At 36.3% G+C, this 16,385-nt stretch overlaps 1 protein-coding gene across 1 annotated transcript in view; it reads left to right on the forward strand.

Annotated features, from left to right (window-relative positions):
* The window catches only part of FBXL13 (F-box and leucine rich repeat protein 13), a 156,545-nt gene that overhangs the window by 99,750 nt on the left and 40,410 nt on the right, over positions 1–16,385 (forward strand). Inside the window, exon 9 of the mRNA XM_036760646.1 lies at positions 15,279–15,362. Coding sequence (XP_036616541.1) covers positions 15,279–15,362 — 84 coding nt within the window. The remainder of the gene's footprint in view (positions 1–15,278; positions 15,363–16,385) is intronic.

Genomic DNA, 16,385 nt, shown 5'->3' on the forward strand with positions numbered 1-16,385 from the left:
ACCACAAGAAATAAGAAACAAAACAAAACAACAAAAAAGAACAAATAGTATGCTTTGATCTGCATTCAGACTCCATAGTTCTTTTTCTGGATGTGGATAGCATTTTCCATCATGAGTCTTTTGCAATTATCTTAGATCCTTGCATTGCTGAGAAGAACTAAATCTGCCAAAGTTAGTTATCGCACAGTGTTGCCATTACTGTGTACAGGGTTATCCTGACTCTGCTCACTTCACTCAGCATCAGTTCATGTAAGTCTTTCTAGGTTCTTCTGAATTCCTCCTGCTTATCATTTCTTATAGCACAATAGTACGCCATTACATTCATACATGACAACTTGTTCAGCCATTCCCCAACTGATGGGCATCCCCTCAATGTCCAATTCTTGGCTACTACAAAAAGAGCTGCTATAAATATTTTTGTACATGTGGTTCCTTTTCCCATTTGTATGATGTCTTTGGGATACAGACCTAGAGGGGGGTATTCCTGGGTCAAAGGGTATGCAAATTTTTATAGTCCTTTAGTCATAGTTCCAAATTGCTCTCTAGAATGGCTGGATCAGTTCACAACTCTACCAACAATACCTTAATGTTCCAATTTTCCCACATCTTCTCCAACTTTTATCATTTTCCTGTTTTGTTATGTTAGCCAATCTGATAGGTGTGATATGGTACCTCAGAGTTGTCTTGATTTGCCTTTTTCTAATCAATAGTGATTTAGAGTATTTTTCCATATGACCATAATTTTAATTTCTTCCTCTGAAAACTGTGTGTTCATATCCTTTGACCATTTATCATTTGAGAAACGACTTGTATTCTTATAAATTTGACTCAGTTCTCTATATATTTTAGAAATTAGGCCATCATCATCATTTACTGGCTGTAAAAATTGTTTCCCACCTTTCTGCTTCCCTTCTAATTTTGGTTGCATTGGCTTTGTGCAAAAACTTTTCAATTTAATGTAATCAAAATTATCCATTTTGCATTTCATAATGTTCTCTATATCTTGTTTGGTCATAAATTCTTCTATTCTTCATAGATCTAATAGGTAAACTATTCCTTGCTTTAGTAGTTTGCTTATATTATCAGCCTTTATATCTAAATCCTGTACCATTTTGACTTTATGTTGGTATACGGTGTAATATGTTGGTCTATGCCTAGTTTCTTCCATACTGTTTTCCAGTTTTCCCAGCAGTTTTTGTTAAATACTGAGTTATTATCCCAGAAGCTGGAGTCCTTGGGTTTATCAAAAAGTATATTATTATAGTCATCAACTATTGTGTCCTGTGTATCTACCCTGTTCCACTGATCTACCACTCTATTTCTTAGCCAGTACCAAGTAATTCTGATGATTGGTGCCTTATAATACAATTTAAAATCTGGTATGGCTAGGGTACCTTCCCTTGCATTTCTTTTCATTAATTCCCTTGATATTTTGGACCTTTTGTTTTTCTGGATGAATTTTGTTATTATTTTTCTAGCTCTAAAAAATAATTTTTGGTAGTTTGATTGGTATGGCCCTGAATAAGTAAATTAATTTAGGTAGAATTGTCATGTTTATTATATTGGTTCGGTCTACCCATAAGCAATTGATATTTTCCCACTTATTTAGATCTGACTTTATTTGTGTGAGAAGTGTTTTGTAATTGTGTTCATATAGTTCCTACGTTTGTCTTGGCAGGTAGACTCCCACATACTTTTGGGATTATAGTAACTTAAAAAGGAATTTCTCTTTCTATCTCTTGCTGTTGGGCTTTGTTAATAATGTATAGAAATGCTGATGATTTATGTAGGTTTGTTTTGTATCCCGCAACTTTGCTAAATTTATTTCAAGTAGTTTTTCACTTGATTCTTTAGGATTCTTTAAATATACCATCATATCATCTGCAATAAATGATAGCTTTGTTTCTTTTTTGCCTATCCTAATTGCTTCAATTTCTTTTTCTTCTCTTATTACTAACGCTAACATTTCTAGTACAATATTAAATAACAGTGGTGATAATAGACATCCTTGTGTCACCCCTGATCTTACTGGAAATGCTTCTAGCTTATCCCCGTTACATATAATGCTTGATGATGGCTTTAGGTAGATGTTACTTTTTACTTTAAGAGGTTCCATTTATTCCTGTGCTCTCCAGTGTTTTTAATAGGAATGGGTGTTATATTTTGTCAAAAGCTTTTTCTGCATCTATTGAGATAATCATATGGTTTCTGCTAGTTTTGTTCTTGATATGATCAATTATGCAGATAGTTTTCCTAATATTGAACCAGCCCTGTATTCCTAGTATAAATCCCACCTGGTCATATTATATTATCCTCCTGATAAGTTGCTGTAATCTCTGCCATTATTTTATTTTAAAATTTTGTATCTATATTCTTTAGGGAAATTGGTCTATAATTTTCTTTCTCTGTTTTGGCTTTCCCGGTTTAGATATCAACCCTGTATTTGTATCATAAAAAGAATTTGGTAAGACTTTTTCACCTGTTTTCCCAGATAGTTTATATAGTATTGGAATCAATTGTTCTTTAAATGTTTGGTAGAATTCACTTGTATATCCATCTGGCCCTGGTGATTTTTTCTTAGGGAATACATTGATGGCTTATTCAATTTCTTTTTCTGAAATGTGGTTATTTTAGTATTTTATTTCCTCTTCTGTTAATCTGGGCAATTTATATTTTTGTAAATATTCATCCATTTATCTAAGACTGCTAATTTTTTGGCATGCAGTTGCAGCATCCCAATTATTGTTTTAATTTCCTCTTCATTGGAAGTGAATTCATCCTTTTCATTTTTGATACTGGTAATTTGGTTTTCTTTTTTTTCTTTAAATCAAATTAACTAAAGGTTTATCTATTTTACTGTTTTTTTCCCTAAAATCCAGTTCTTAGTTTTATTTATTGGTTTAATAGTTTTCTTAATTTCGATTTTATTAATCTCTCCTTTGGTTTTCAGAATTCCTAATTTGGTATTTAATTGGAGACTTTTAATTTGTTTTTTTCCTAGCTTTTTAAGTTGCATACCCATTTCATTGATCTCCTCTTTCTCTACTTTATTCATGTAAACATTTAGAGATATAAAACTTTCCCTAAGAACCACTTTTGCTACATCCCATAAGTTTTGATATGTTGTCTCATTATTGTTATTCTCTTGAATGAAGTTTTTGATTGTTTCTATGATTTGTTGTTGACCCACTCATGCTTTAAGATTAGATTATTTAGTTTCCAATTAGTTTTTAGTATATCTTTCCATGGCCCTTTATTCCATGTAATTTTTATTGCATCATGATCTGAAAAGGATGCATTTAATATTTCTGCTTTTCTGCATTGAATTATGAGGTTCTTATGCCCTAATACTTAGTTTTTGTGTAGGTGCCATGTACCACTGAGAAAAAAGTAAATTCCTTTCTATCCCCATTCATTTTTCTCCAGAGGTCTACCATATGTAACTTTTCTAAAATTCTGTTCACCTCCTTAACTTCTTTCTTGTTTATTTTGTGGCTAGATTTATCTAGTTCTTTTTTTTAAAATTAAGATTTTTTTTTAATTTTCAGTTTACAACACTCAGTTCCATATGATTTTGAGTTCCAGATTTTCTTCACCCCTCCCACCCCCTCCTCCCCAAGACGGCATGGAATCCTTTATATCTTCTACATATAACTTTGCATTAAACTTATTTACACAATAGTCAAGTTGTAAAGAAGAATTATGACCAATGGAATGAATCATTAGAAAGAAGAAACAAAACAAACAAACAAAAAAGAGAGCAAATAGTTTGCCTCAATCTGCATTCAGACTTCATAGTTCTTTCTCTGGATGTAGATAGCTCTCTCCATCATGAGTCCTTTGGAGTTGTCTTTGAAGCTTGTATTGCTGAGAAGAGCCAAGTCTATCAAGGTTAGTCATCAAAGAATGAATATATCCGTGGTTGTGTACAAAGTTCTCCTGGTTCTGCTCTGCTCACTCAGCATTATATCATGTAGGTCTTTCCAGGTTATTATGAAGTCTCTATCTTCCCCATTTCTTACAGCACAATAGTATTCCATTACATTCAAATAACACAACTAGTTTAGCCATTTTCCAATTGATGGGCATCCCCTTGATTTCCAATTCTTTACTTCCACAAAAAGAGCTGCTATAAATATTTTTGTATATAAGGGTCCCTATCTCCCTTATGTGACCTTTTTGAGATACAGCCCTTGAAGTGGTATTGCTGGGTCAAAGGGTATGCACATTTTTATAGCCCTTTGGGCATAGTTCCATATTGCTCTCCAAAATGGCTGGATCTGTTCACAACTCCGCCAACAATGTAACAATGTTCCAATTTTCCCACATCCTCTCCAGCATTTATCATTTTCCTGTTTTGTCATGTTAGCCAATCTGACAGGAGATATGTGGTACCTAAGAGTTGTTTAGATTTGCATTTCGCTAATCAGTATTGATTTAGAGCATTTTTTTCATATGCCTATAGGTATCTTTAATATCTTCCTCTGAAAACTGTTTGTTCATATCCTTTGGCCATTTCTCAATTGGGGAATGACTTGTATTCCTAGGTTTTAGAGAAGAAGCCTTTATGAGAGACACTGGTTGCAAAGATTTTCTCCCAATTTTCTGCTTCCCTTCTAATCTTTGTTGCATTTGGCTTTTTTTTTTATACAAAGCTTTTCAATTTAACATAATCAAAATTATCCATTTTGCATTTTGTAATGCTCTCTATCTCTTCTTGTGTCATGAATTCTTTGCTTTCCTATAAATCTTATAGGTAAAGTATTCCTTGCTCTCCCAAACTGCTTATATTATCAGCCTTTATTCCTAAATTATGAACCCATTTTGACTTTATTTTGGTATATGGTGTAAGATATTGGTCTATGCCCAGTTTCTGCCCTACCATTTTCCAATTTTCCCAGCATTTTTTGTGAAATAGTGAATTCTTAGCCCAGAAGCTGGATTCTTTGGGTTTATCAAAGAGTAGATTGCTGTAGTCATTGACTACTGTCTTGTGTACTTAACCTATTCCACTGATCTACCACTCTGTTTCTTAGCCAGTACCAAGTAGTTCTGATGACTGCTGCTTTATAGTACAGTTTAATATCTGGTATGGCTAGGCCACCTTCCCTTGCATTTCTTTTCATTAATTCCCTATATATTCTGGACCTCTTGTTCTTCCAGATGAATTTTGTTATTATTTTATTCAGCTCTGTAAAATAATTTTTTGGTAGTTCAATTGGTATGGCCCTGAATAAGTAAATTAATTTAGGTAAAATTGTCATTTTTATTATATTAGCTTGGCCTAACCATGAGCAATTAAATTATGTTCATATAGGCCCTGGATTTGTCTTGGCAGGTAGAATCCCAAATATTTTAGTGTCTACAGTAACTTTAAATTGGATTTCTCTTTTTGTCTCTTGCTGTTGGGCTTAGTATGGTGATAATGAACATCCTTGTTTCACTCTTGATCTTATTGGGAATGTATCTAGCTTTTCCCCAATACAAACAATGTGTGTTGATGGTTTTAGGTAAATACTCTGTATAATTTTAAGGGAGGCTCCATTTATTCCTATGCTTTCAGTGTTTTTAATAGGAATGAGTGTTGTATTTTGTCAAAAGCTTTTTCTGCATCTATTGAGATGATCTTATGGTTTCTGCTAGTTTTTGTTGTTGATATGATCAATTATGCTGATAGTTTTCCTAATATTGAACCAGCCTTGCATTCCTGAAATAAATTCTGCCTAGTCATAGTGCATTATTCTCATGATAAGTTGCTGCAATTTTTTTTTGCTAATATTTTATTTAAATTTTTTGCATCAATATTCATTAGGGAAATTGGTCTATAATTTTCTTTCTCTGTCTTGATTCTCCCTGGTTTGAATATTAGTACCGTATTTGTGTCATAAAAAGAATTTGGTAGGACTCCTTCACCTATTTTCCCAAATAGTCTATAAAGTATAGGAATTAATTGTTCTTTAAACGTTTGATAGAAGTCATATGTAAAACCATCTGACCCTGGAGTTTTTTTCTTTGGGAGTTCATTGATGGTTTGCTCAATTTCTTTTTCTGAGATGGGGTTATTTAGGTATTTTACTTCCTCTTCTGTTAACCTGGGCAATTTATATTTTTGTAAATATTTATCCATTTTCTAAGGTTGTCAAATTTATGGGCATAAAATTTGGCAAAATAATTCCTAATTATTATTTTAATTTCCTCTTCATTGGAGGTGAATTCACCCTTTTCATTTTTGATATTGGTAATTTGTTTTTTTTTTAATCAAATTGAACAAAGGTTTATCAATTTTATTGGTTTTTTCATAAAACCAGCTCTTATTTTATTTATTAATTTAATAATTTTCTTGATTTCAATTTTATTAATCTCTCCTTTGATTTTCACCTTTATCAAGTTCAGAGAGGGGGATGTTAAGGTCCCCCACTAGTATAGTTTTGCTCTCTATTTCTTCCTGTAAATCCCTTAGCTTGTCCTCTAATAATTTGCATGCTATACCACTTGGTGCATATATGTTAAATAATTATATTGCTTCATTGTTTGTGGTGCCTTTTAGCAGAATATAGTGTCCTTCCTTATCTCTTTTTATTAGATCTATCTTTGCTTTTGCTTTGTCTGAGATTAGGATTGCTACCCCTGTTTTTTTTACTTTAGCTGAAGCATTATATATTCTACTCCAGCCTTTTACCTTTACCCTGTGTGTATCCCCCTGTTTCAAATGTTTCTTTTAAACAACATGTTGTAGGATTATGGTTTTTAATCCATTCTGTCTGCTTCCGTTTTATGGGAGAGTTCATCTCATTCACATTTATGATTACTCTCTGTGTCTTTTTCTCCATCCTGTTTTCCTCCTGTTTCTGCTTTCATTTCTCCCTTCTCCCTCCCGCTCCTCAACAGAGTTTTGCTTTTGACCACAGCCTTCCTCAGTTTACCCTCCCTCTTGATTCCCCTCCCTTATCTTACCTTTTTCCCCTTGCTACTTCTGCCCTCCCTTCTGACCACGCCCCTCCCTTTTCTTTCCCCTTTCCCCTCCTACTGCCTGTAGGACAAGTTTGATTTCTATACTTATCAGAGTATGTTATTCCCTTCCTGAACCAAATCCAATGAGTAGAGCTCAAATACTGCTCTTCCCTCTCTCTCTTCTTTCCCTCTACTATAATATGTTTTTGTGCTTTTTCATGTGATCTAATTTACCCTTTTCTACTACCTCCTTACCTCTTCTACCTTAATTATACTTTTATCATTATATCAGTTATTTTATATGGATACCCACAGTCTATGTATATCCCTTTCAATTGTCATAATACCTGTATTATCTGTAAGATCGACATATATATAAAACATATAAAAACAATATAGTCCTATATAAGGATGTAAATAATTTGCCTTATTGATTAACAAATGTTTTTTCCCCATTTACCTTTTTATGTCTCTCTTGAGTTTTGTATTTGAAGATCAGATTTTCCATTGAGCTCCAGCCTTTTCTTCAGGAAGGTCTGGAATTCCTATATTTTATTGAATGTCCATCTCCTTGCCTGGAAAATTGTGCTCAGTTTTCCTGGGTAGTTGATCCTTGGTTGTGGTCCAAGCTCCTTTGCCTTTTGGAATATCATATTCCAATTTCTCCTGTCATTTAATGTAGAAGCTGAAAGATCCTGAGTGATCCTGACTGTAGTTCCGCGATATTTGAATTTTTTCTTTCTAGCTGCTTGCAGTATTTTCTCCTTGACCTGCTAATTCTGTAATTTGGCTATAATATTTATTGAAGTTTTCAATTTGGGATCTCTTTCAGGGGGTGATCAGTGGATTTTTTTCAATGATTATTTTACCCTGTGGTTCTAGGACCTCGGGGCAGTTACCCTTAAGGATTTCCTGGAAGGTACTGTCCAGGCTCTTTTTTTCTTCATCGTGGCTTACTGGTGGGCCAGTAATTCTTAGATTGTCTCTCCTGGATCTATTTTCTGGGTCAGTTGTTTTTCCAATCAGATATTTCAAGTTTTCTTCTATTTTTTCATTCTTTAGATTTTTTTTGACTGATTCTTGAAGTCTCATGGAGTCATTAGTTTCTACTTGCCCAATTCTAATTTTTAATGTATTGTTTTCTTCTTTTAGCCTCTCTATCTCCTTTTCCATTTGGTTGATTTTACTTTTCAATGAGACGTTTTCTTCATTTATATTCTGATTCTCCTTAACCATTTCACCGATTTTAATTTTTGAAGATTTGTTTTCATCAGTGATTTTTTTTTCCATTTTTTTCTTTTACCTCTCTAATTTGTTTTTTAAAGTACTCCTTGAACTCTTCCAGGAATGCTTTTTGGTCTGGAGACCAGTTCACTTTCCCTTTTGAGATTTCAGATGTGGGTATAGTGTCCATGCTGTCATCTTCTGAATTGGTATTTTGATCTTCCCTGTCTCCATAATAGGATTCAATGGTCTTTGGCTTTTTAGTTTTGTTTTTTTTCCATGGTGGTTTTTTTCCTCCTGGCTTCTAAAGTGGATCTCTGCTTCTTGGGCCCTCTTTCCCAAGTTTCTTGTGTTGGGATCTGTGGGCCTGCTCACTGACTTTGTGTGCTATGGCCTCTGGTTTCCTGAGGTGTGGGGGAGGGGTCATCTGGCTGTTGGGAGTCTCCTCTTCCCCAGGACTGCTCTATAGCATGGATGATCTCAGCTATTGTCTGTGCTGGTGTCTGCCACTTCCCCTGGCTGTGCAAAGGCACATCTGGGGTCCTAGTATTGACATTTGTTAGCTCCACACCCCTGGGGCTTGGTTACTCTCCTTGTTCTGCTACGGTGAGGCCTGCTGGGACACCTCTCTTCCTGCATTAGTCTCCTTCTGCCACCACAAGAAGGGCCCTCTTCCCGACTTCTCTCGCTAAAAGGCTTTTGAAGCCCCACTTCTGGCTCCTCTGTTTCTCACATGGGAATATTCTCTGGGTTTATTCAAAAAAGGGATGAGAGCCATTTTACCTGGCCATCATGGCTCCCAGAAGTTCAGGAAGGTGAGTTTCAAACCTTTAGACTGGGCTGGAGGCCCCCGGAGTAGTTGCTCCCACAGCTGCAGGCTCTGCGCTGGTGTCTCCTGTAGCTCTGACAGACTCCCATGCTGGGCTGAGAGGCCTGGGGCTCAATCACTGCCATAGCCAGTACTTCTGCCCTTGGGCTACTTCTGTTCCTGCATTTCACTGGTCCAGCACTCTCCCAGACTGGCATCCTGGCTGGATTCCTCTGCTGTTCCCAGTTGGTGTGGTCTGATGCTGTTCTGCATGCCTAGCACTCCTGCCCCTGTCAGTCTACTAGTGGCTTTTAACTCTCTCATATCTGCTCAGATCCACTTTTTTAGATGTATCTGACAGAATTTGAGAGAGAGCTCCACTAGTTCCTTCCTTTCTCAGTGCCATCTTGGCTCTGCACCCAGATTTATCTAGTTCTGACGGGGAGGTTGAGGTCCCCCACTAGTATAGTTTTGCGGTCTATTTCTTCCTGTAACTCACTTAACTGCTCTTCTAAGAATTTTCATGCTATACTACTTGGTGCATATATGTTTCATAATGATATTACTTCATTGTCTATGGTACCTTTTTAGCAGGATGTAGTTTCCTTCCTTGTCTCTTTTATCAGATCTATTTTTGCTTTGCTTTGTCTGAGATCAGGATTGCTACCCCAGCTTTTTTTTTTTTTTACTTCAGCTGAAGCATAATATATTCTTCTCCAGCCTTTTACCTTTACTCTCTGTGAATCCTTCTGCTTCAAATGTGTTTTCTTGTAAACAGCATATTATAGGATTGTGGTTTTTAATCCACTCTGCCATCTCCTTCTGTTTTATGGGAGAATTCATTTCATTCATATTCACTGTTAGGATTCCTACCTGTGTCTTTCTCTCCATCCTATTCCCCTCCCCCATTTATGCTTTTCTTTCTCCTTTATCCCTTTCCCTCCTCTCCACAGTTTTGCTTTTTACCACCGCTTCCCTCAATCTGCCCTCCCTTCTATCAGCCCCTTCCCTTTCCCTTTTCCCTCCTACTTCTTATAGGGTAAATTAGATTTCTATAACTAGCTGAGTATGTTATTCCCTCTTTGAGCCAAATCTGATAAAAATAATGTTCAAACAATGCTTATCTCCCTCTCTTCCTTTCCTCTACTGTAGTAGGTCTTTGTGCTTCTTTGTGTGATGTAATTTACCCTTTTCTGCCTCCTCCTTTCCTCTTCTCTTAGTACAATCCCTTTTCACCACTTAACTAGATTTTTATCATCACATCAAAGTCAACTTATACCCCTGCCCTCTGTCTATGTATATCCCTTCTAAATGTCCCAGTAAAGATACAGTTCTCAAGAGTTACAAGTATCATCTTCCCATGTAGGGATGCAAACAGTTTGCCCTTATTGAATCACATGTTTTTCCCCTTCCTGTTTACCTTTTTATGCCTCTCTTGAATCTTGTATTTGAAGATAAAATTTTCATCAGGAAGAATTGAAAGTCCCCTATTTCATTTAATGTCCTTCTCCTCCCTGAAAAATTATGCTCAATACGCTGGTAGTTGATCCTTGTTTGTAATCTAAGCTCCTTTGCCTTACTGAATATCGTATTCCAGGCCCTTCAGTCTTTCAATATAGAAGCTCCAGGGTACTGCATAATCCTGATTGTTGTTCTATGATATTTATATTGTTTCTTTCTGGCTGCTTGCAATACTTTCTCCTTGACCTGATAATTCTGGAAATTGGCTATAATATTCCTTTGAGTTTTCAATTTGGGATCTCTTTCAGGAGGTGATCAGTGGATTCTTCCAATTTCTACTTTATCTTCTGGTTCTAGAAACTCAGGGTAGTTTTCCTTGATGATTTCTTGAAAGATGCTGTCCCTGCTTTTTTTTTGATCATGAGTTTCAGGTAGACCAGTAATTCTTAAATTATCTCTCCTAGACTCATTTGTTAGGTCAGTTATTTTTCCAATGAGGTATATTTTACGTTTTCATCTATTTCTTTATTCCTTTGATTTTGTTTGATTCTTGATGTCTCATAGAGTCATTAGTTTCCAGTTGCCCAGTTCTAATTTTTAATACATTGTTTTCTTCATTTAGCTCTTGTACCTCCCTTTCCATTTGGCCAGTTCTACTTTTTAAGGAATTCTTCTCTTCCGTGAGTTTTTGTGCCTCCTTTTCCATTTGGCCAATTGTATTTTTTAAGGAATTGTTTTCTACAGTCAATTTTTGGCCTTCCTTTTCCAAGCTACTGACTCTGTCTTGCATACCTCTCATTTCTTTTCCCAATTTTTCTTCTACCTCAATAATTTGACTTTTATAATCCTTCTTGAGCTCTTCCAAGAAGGCTTTTTGGGCTTGAGACCATTCCATATTCCCCTTTGAGGTTTTGGATGTAGGTATATTGACAGTGTTGCCTCTTCTGAATTTGTGTTTTAATCTTCACTGTCTTCATAGAATAAATCTATAGTTATTGTCCATTTCTACTTTTTGCTCATGGTCTATGTCTATTTCCTGGCTTTTAAAGTTGAGTTCTCCTGCTAGAGCGCAGGGAGTGCTGTGGTCCCAAGCTTCTTGTGCTGGTGGCCAGGGACCTGGTCACTGGTTTTGTGTGCTCGGGCCTCAAGTGCTGCCAGCTAGAGGCTATATGGGTCTGAACTGGGGTCCTAGTGGTGGTGTCTGGCATGTGCTGAGTCCATATGGGGGTTTTCAGCATTTCCCTGGGGCTTCACTGTAGTTCTGGGTTGGGGGGTGGTTCCTGGCCTCTGGAGGATACCTACTCACCCAGGCTGCTCTGAAACATGGGAATGTTTGGCCGCTGGAGGATGCCTACCCACCAGCATGTGTGGTGGTTTTCCAAGCTGGGGTCTACTGATTCACCTGCTTATGCCAAGGCACTTAGGGGGGTCCTGGTGTTGGTGCTTGCCTGCTCCACCACCCTGGGGCTTAGGATCTCTTGCTAGTTTGTTGAGGTAGGGCTTACTGCTGACTTGCTGGAATGCCTCCTGTCCTGTATTACTCCCCTTCCACTAGAGCAAGAGGGACCTTTCCTATTAATCTCCCAAGGCTTCCAGTCTAAAAGACTGCTGTATCCCACCTTTCTACTGGCTAAGTTATTCCAGGATTTATCTTTGGGTGATATTTTCTGGGTTTTTAGAGGTCAATAAGGGAGAGTCTTTCTCCTGGTATATTAATGGTGCCAGTAGAGTAATCTGGCTGTTTACTTGTCGTCTCTTGCCTTCACTATGTAACCAGCCCATCTTCACTTCCTGTCATGTAATTCCTTGATGGAATTTTTGTTCCTGTTCTTATTCCTCATTGGTCGAGTCAACATGCATTTACTAAGTCAAGTCAACAAGAATTTACTAAGCCCTTACCTGAGGGTACATTATAAGCTAAATTAAAGACAGTCCATGCCCTCAATGAACTTACATTCTAATTGGACATAAAAGGGAGCTGGGAGTGAGGAAGAAGAAACCCATGGGGCAAGTTATGGTGGTAAACTCTAGAGAATGAAACATAGCTGGTCTGGGCCCTTCCTCAAAGTGGAGGTCCCAGGAGAAACTCACTAGTTGATTACATGTTGCAGCTTTGTTACATCCACCATGAATTTTTCCATTACCCTCTTTGTGATACTTGTGATACTTTAATTCCTTGGGGACTGTTATATTCTGTGTCTCACTGTTATACAGCAACATTGGTAGAATGTTGCTATTAAAAGGATAGGCCTTTGTTTCAGTAGGAAGATTGGAATCATTAAAAGAGCTTTGCAGTTCCCCCAAAGCAATCCAAGCCACTCTCCTCCTTCTGTTCACCTCTGGACCTAATTCATTGCCATTATATACTACCTGTCCTAGATATGCATATCTTAAGATATTGTCCATCTAAATGTATGCTGTAGTCTTGGCATTAGACATTCTTAATCCATTGTTCTTTCCTATGTAGATGGTTAGGCCCAGTTCCTTTGAATGTTTGCAGATTTATTTAAGGAGACTATGTAGTATTCTGAAGCTTGATACAATTACCAAAATGCCATTTGCAGATGGGGACATCTGGAAGACCTCCCCATTTACAGAGAATCCTTCAGCTTGGAATGTAAGCTGAAATTCCTGTGGTGAATATCCTCCTTTTTTTAGCATATATCTCTTTTTTATGCCTTGCCTAATACTTCTGCCTGAAAGTCTGAGGGTTATTGAACAGGATTGTATATGCTAGACAAAGAGTGATGAAATTATTGGCCATAGCAACTCCTGAAGGCCATCTGTTAAGGTGCAGAGAGTCTGTAATCTGCATTGATGAATGTAGTACTTACACTGACAAAATCATGTATCTTAAAGTATTGGTGTTGTATCAATACATTTCTTTATCTTCTCCATCATCTCTTGTTAAACTTTAAGCTGCTTGACAAGGGCTGGGTGTGATTTATCTTTGTCCCTCTCTTAGCACCTTGAATAGTACTCTGTAATAGACATTTCATACACATTTATAGAATGAGCAAACGATCTTGAAAAATAAGCAGATGTGCACCAAAGCCAAACAAAGCTGTGGATTTCAAAGACTGAAGAAGATGAGACTAGAAATAAAACAGACCATTTGAAAAGGAAAAGACATAGAGCATATAAACACGATATAAGCAAGCAAGGTAGTAAGCTCTTTAGGAGCAAGGACTGTCTTACTTTTGTCTCTCTGTCTCCAGCATCAAGCACAGTAGCTGATGTCTGTTGCAACGACCTCCTAATTTGTCTCCCTACTCAAAGTCATTGCCCTCTTCAAAATATCTCGAACACAGCTGCTCAAGAAATTTTCCTCAGTCATAGATCTGGCCATGACACTCCCCTTCTGAGTCAATTGAAGTGGCCCTCTATTGCCTCTAGGATCAAATATAAACTCCTCAGCTTTGCTTTTAAGGCTCTTTCCATCCAAACTGTTCTTCTTTCTGTTCCTCATGCAGGGTACTCTACTTCTCACATTTACAAAGAATCTTTAATTTCCTTCAAGATTCAGCTCAAGTACTATGACCTACAAGAACCATCCTCGATTTCCCTCAATTTGGCTCTCCTTCTTTATCTACATTGTGTTTAACAACTTCCTATTTACTTTGTTTTTATTATTCCATATATATTCTGTATCTACACATGCATATATACTTTATGTATAAACTACATACATGTAATTTTCCTTATTAAATTTTAATTACTTGGAGATATAATGTTTTAATATTTAATATGAATTAATGCTTAATAATGCATAAAATAGAGAAACATATGCTTGCCTAAGGGAATCATGGAAGGATGTCTTGAATAATGAATTAGGCTCAGAATTAAACAAAAAGATGAGATTGGGCTGGTTTGAACTTGAGAAACTGTACTTCCAGTGATCCCATTTTACTCCTTATTGCAAAAACCCATCCTTTTAACTCTAATATCCTCCTTTGTTGAAATGCAGTATATTATAGTAGATAGTAGCTCACTGATGTGGCAATGTAGTCAGGAAGATCTGGGATCAAGTCTTGCCTCTGATAAAGACTCTGTGACCATGGGCAAGTTACTTAACCTTTTGGTGTTCCAGCCAGTTCTCTTAAGTCTATAAGTCACTAATGGACTGCCTGTCTAAATCAGGACAAAAAGTCTCCACAAAAGAAGTTCCCCAAGCTGATGTAATCAAAGAATTCGTTTTTTAAAAAATCTTCTCATGGTGATATATAGATAAAAACCAGGGAGAACCAGTAAATTAGAAGATTCAAACTTTCAGTGACCCATAGGGTCATGAAAAGATACATGGCAGGTGTAAGTACCTTGTAGCATATAACCAATAATAATTTACTCAAAAGATATGGACATAAAAGAGAGAGTCAAGGTGAGCTAGTCATGTATTAGGAATAGGTGGCAGGTGAATAGGCTATGTCTATTATACTAAAATATTAAAAGAACCAGTGGGAGACTTCTAGCATGTTGGGTAGATTCTTTATAAAAGATTTATGGAAAGACAGGAGCAAGAATTGCACAAGATGAGGAGCAACAGGTATGTTGCCATCTGCCCAGCTGGAAGAAGTACATACTCTGATAAGCTCATAAATCCATCAAAGAATTGAGTAAAAGTAATTTATTCAGTCAGTCAATAAATATTTATTAAGCACCTCCTATGTGCCAGGCACTTATACTTAATAAAAGTTACATTTACTTTGAATAAAATCCTAAGCTAGCTTTCCTTCCTCCCTAAGTTTACATAGATTAAACTATTACCAGCTTATTGAAAATGTATATTCAAGAAGCTTGAACTCATGAAAATTTCATTTTTATTAAATATTTTCAGGCTTTGACATCACTCTCCAGTCATAAAAGGTTAAAAGAACTTACTGTTTCTGAGTGTGAATTTATCACGGATTCAGGGATTAAGGTAAGGTGATTAAGATTCTTTAAATTCAAAGACAAAATCAGTTTGGCTAGGAGTCATTGTGGTGCAGCGGAATATTGGATTTAGAAGTCTCAAGGGACCTGAATTATAGTCCTAGTGCTGCCATTAAGTCACATAAAGTGATAGTGGATAAGTCACTTAACCTCCTTCACCCCCATCTTCTACATATTTAAAGTGAAGCTTTTGGACTAGATAATTTCTAAGTTATTTTCCAGCTCCAAAATTCCATGAATACAACTAAATCTAAAACCACCAACAACAACAAAATAAGTGCATTAGCTAGTACTTAGTACATCTACATCATCCACTCCAAAGGATAATTTGGAGGTGAGACTGCCCCTACTATCTGCCTTCATATATTCCAAGGTTACACTGCCTGTCAACATACTAGGTATAGATAGAGCACCAGAATGGAATGAAATATATTATATACTTCTGAAGGAATTCAAAGAAAAAATTATTTTAATTATTAGTCAAAAAGTATAACTTGGCAGATTGCCAACATGTCTGAGGAAACCATTGCATTTTAAAAATTTATGTTTTATTATGTTTGAAATGTGTCATAACAACATTAAAAAAAGTGACCTTTCTAAGAACTCTCCCTTAAGAAATAAGCTAGGGACCATCATTTTCAAATATATAGAGAACTGAGCCAAAAATATAAAAATAAAAGCCATCCCCCAATTAATAAATGGTCAAAGAATATGAATGATTTTCAGAAGAAAACAAAGCTATCAGTTGTCATATGAAAAAATACTGTAAACCATTAATAATTTGAGAAATGCAAATTAAAACAATTCTGAGGCACTACCCCACAACCATTAAATTAGCCAACAGGACAGAAAAGGAAAATGACAAATGTTGGAGGGGAATGTGGAAAAATAGTTGTACTAATACACCGCAAAGAGGTCTAACTATTTTGGAGAACACTTTGGAACTATGCCCAAATGGCTATAAAATTCTTCATACACTTTGAACCAGTGTAGCACCAATGCAATATTCACA

Source organism: Trichosurus vulpecula, chromosome 5 (assembly GCF_011100635.1).
Source record: "Trichosurus vulpecula isolate mTriVul1 chromosome 5, mTriVul1.pri, whole genome shotgun sequence".
Classification (NCBI taxonomy): domain Eukaryota; kingdom Metazoa; phylum Chordata; class Mammalia; order Diprotodontia; family Phalangeridae; genus Trichosurus; species Trichosurus vulpecula.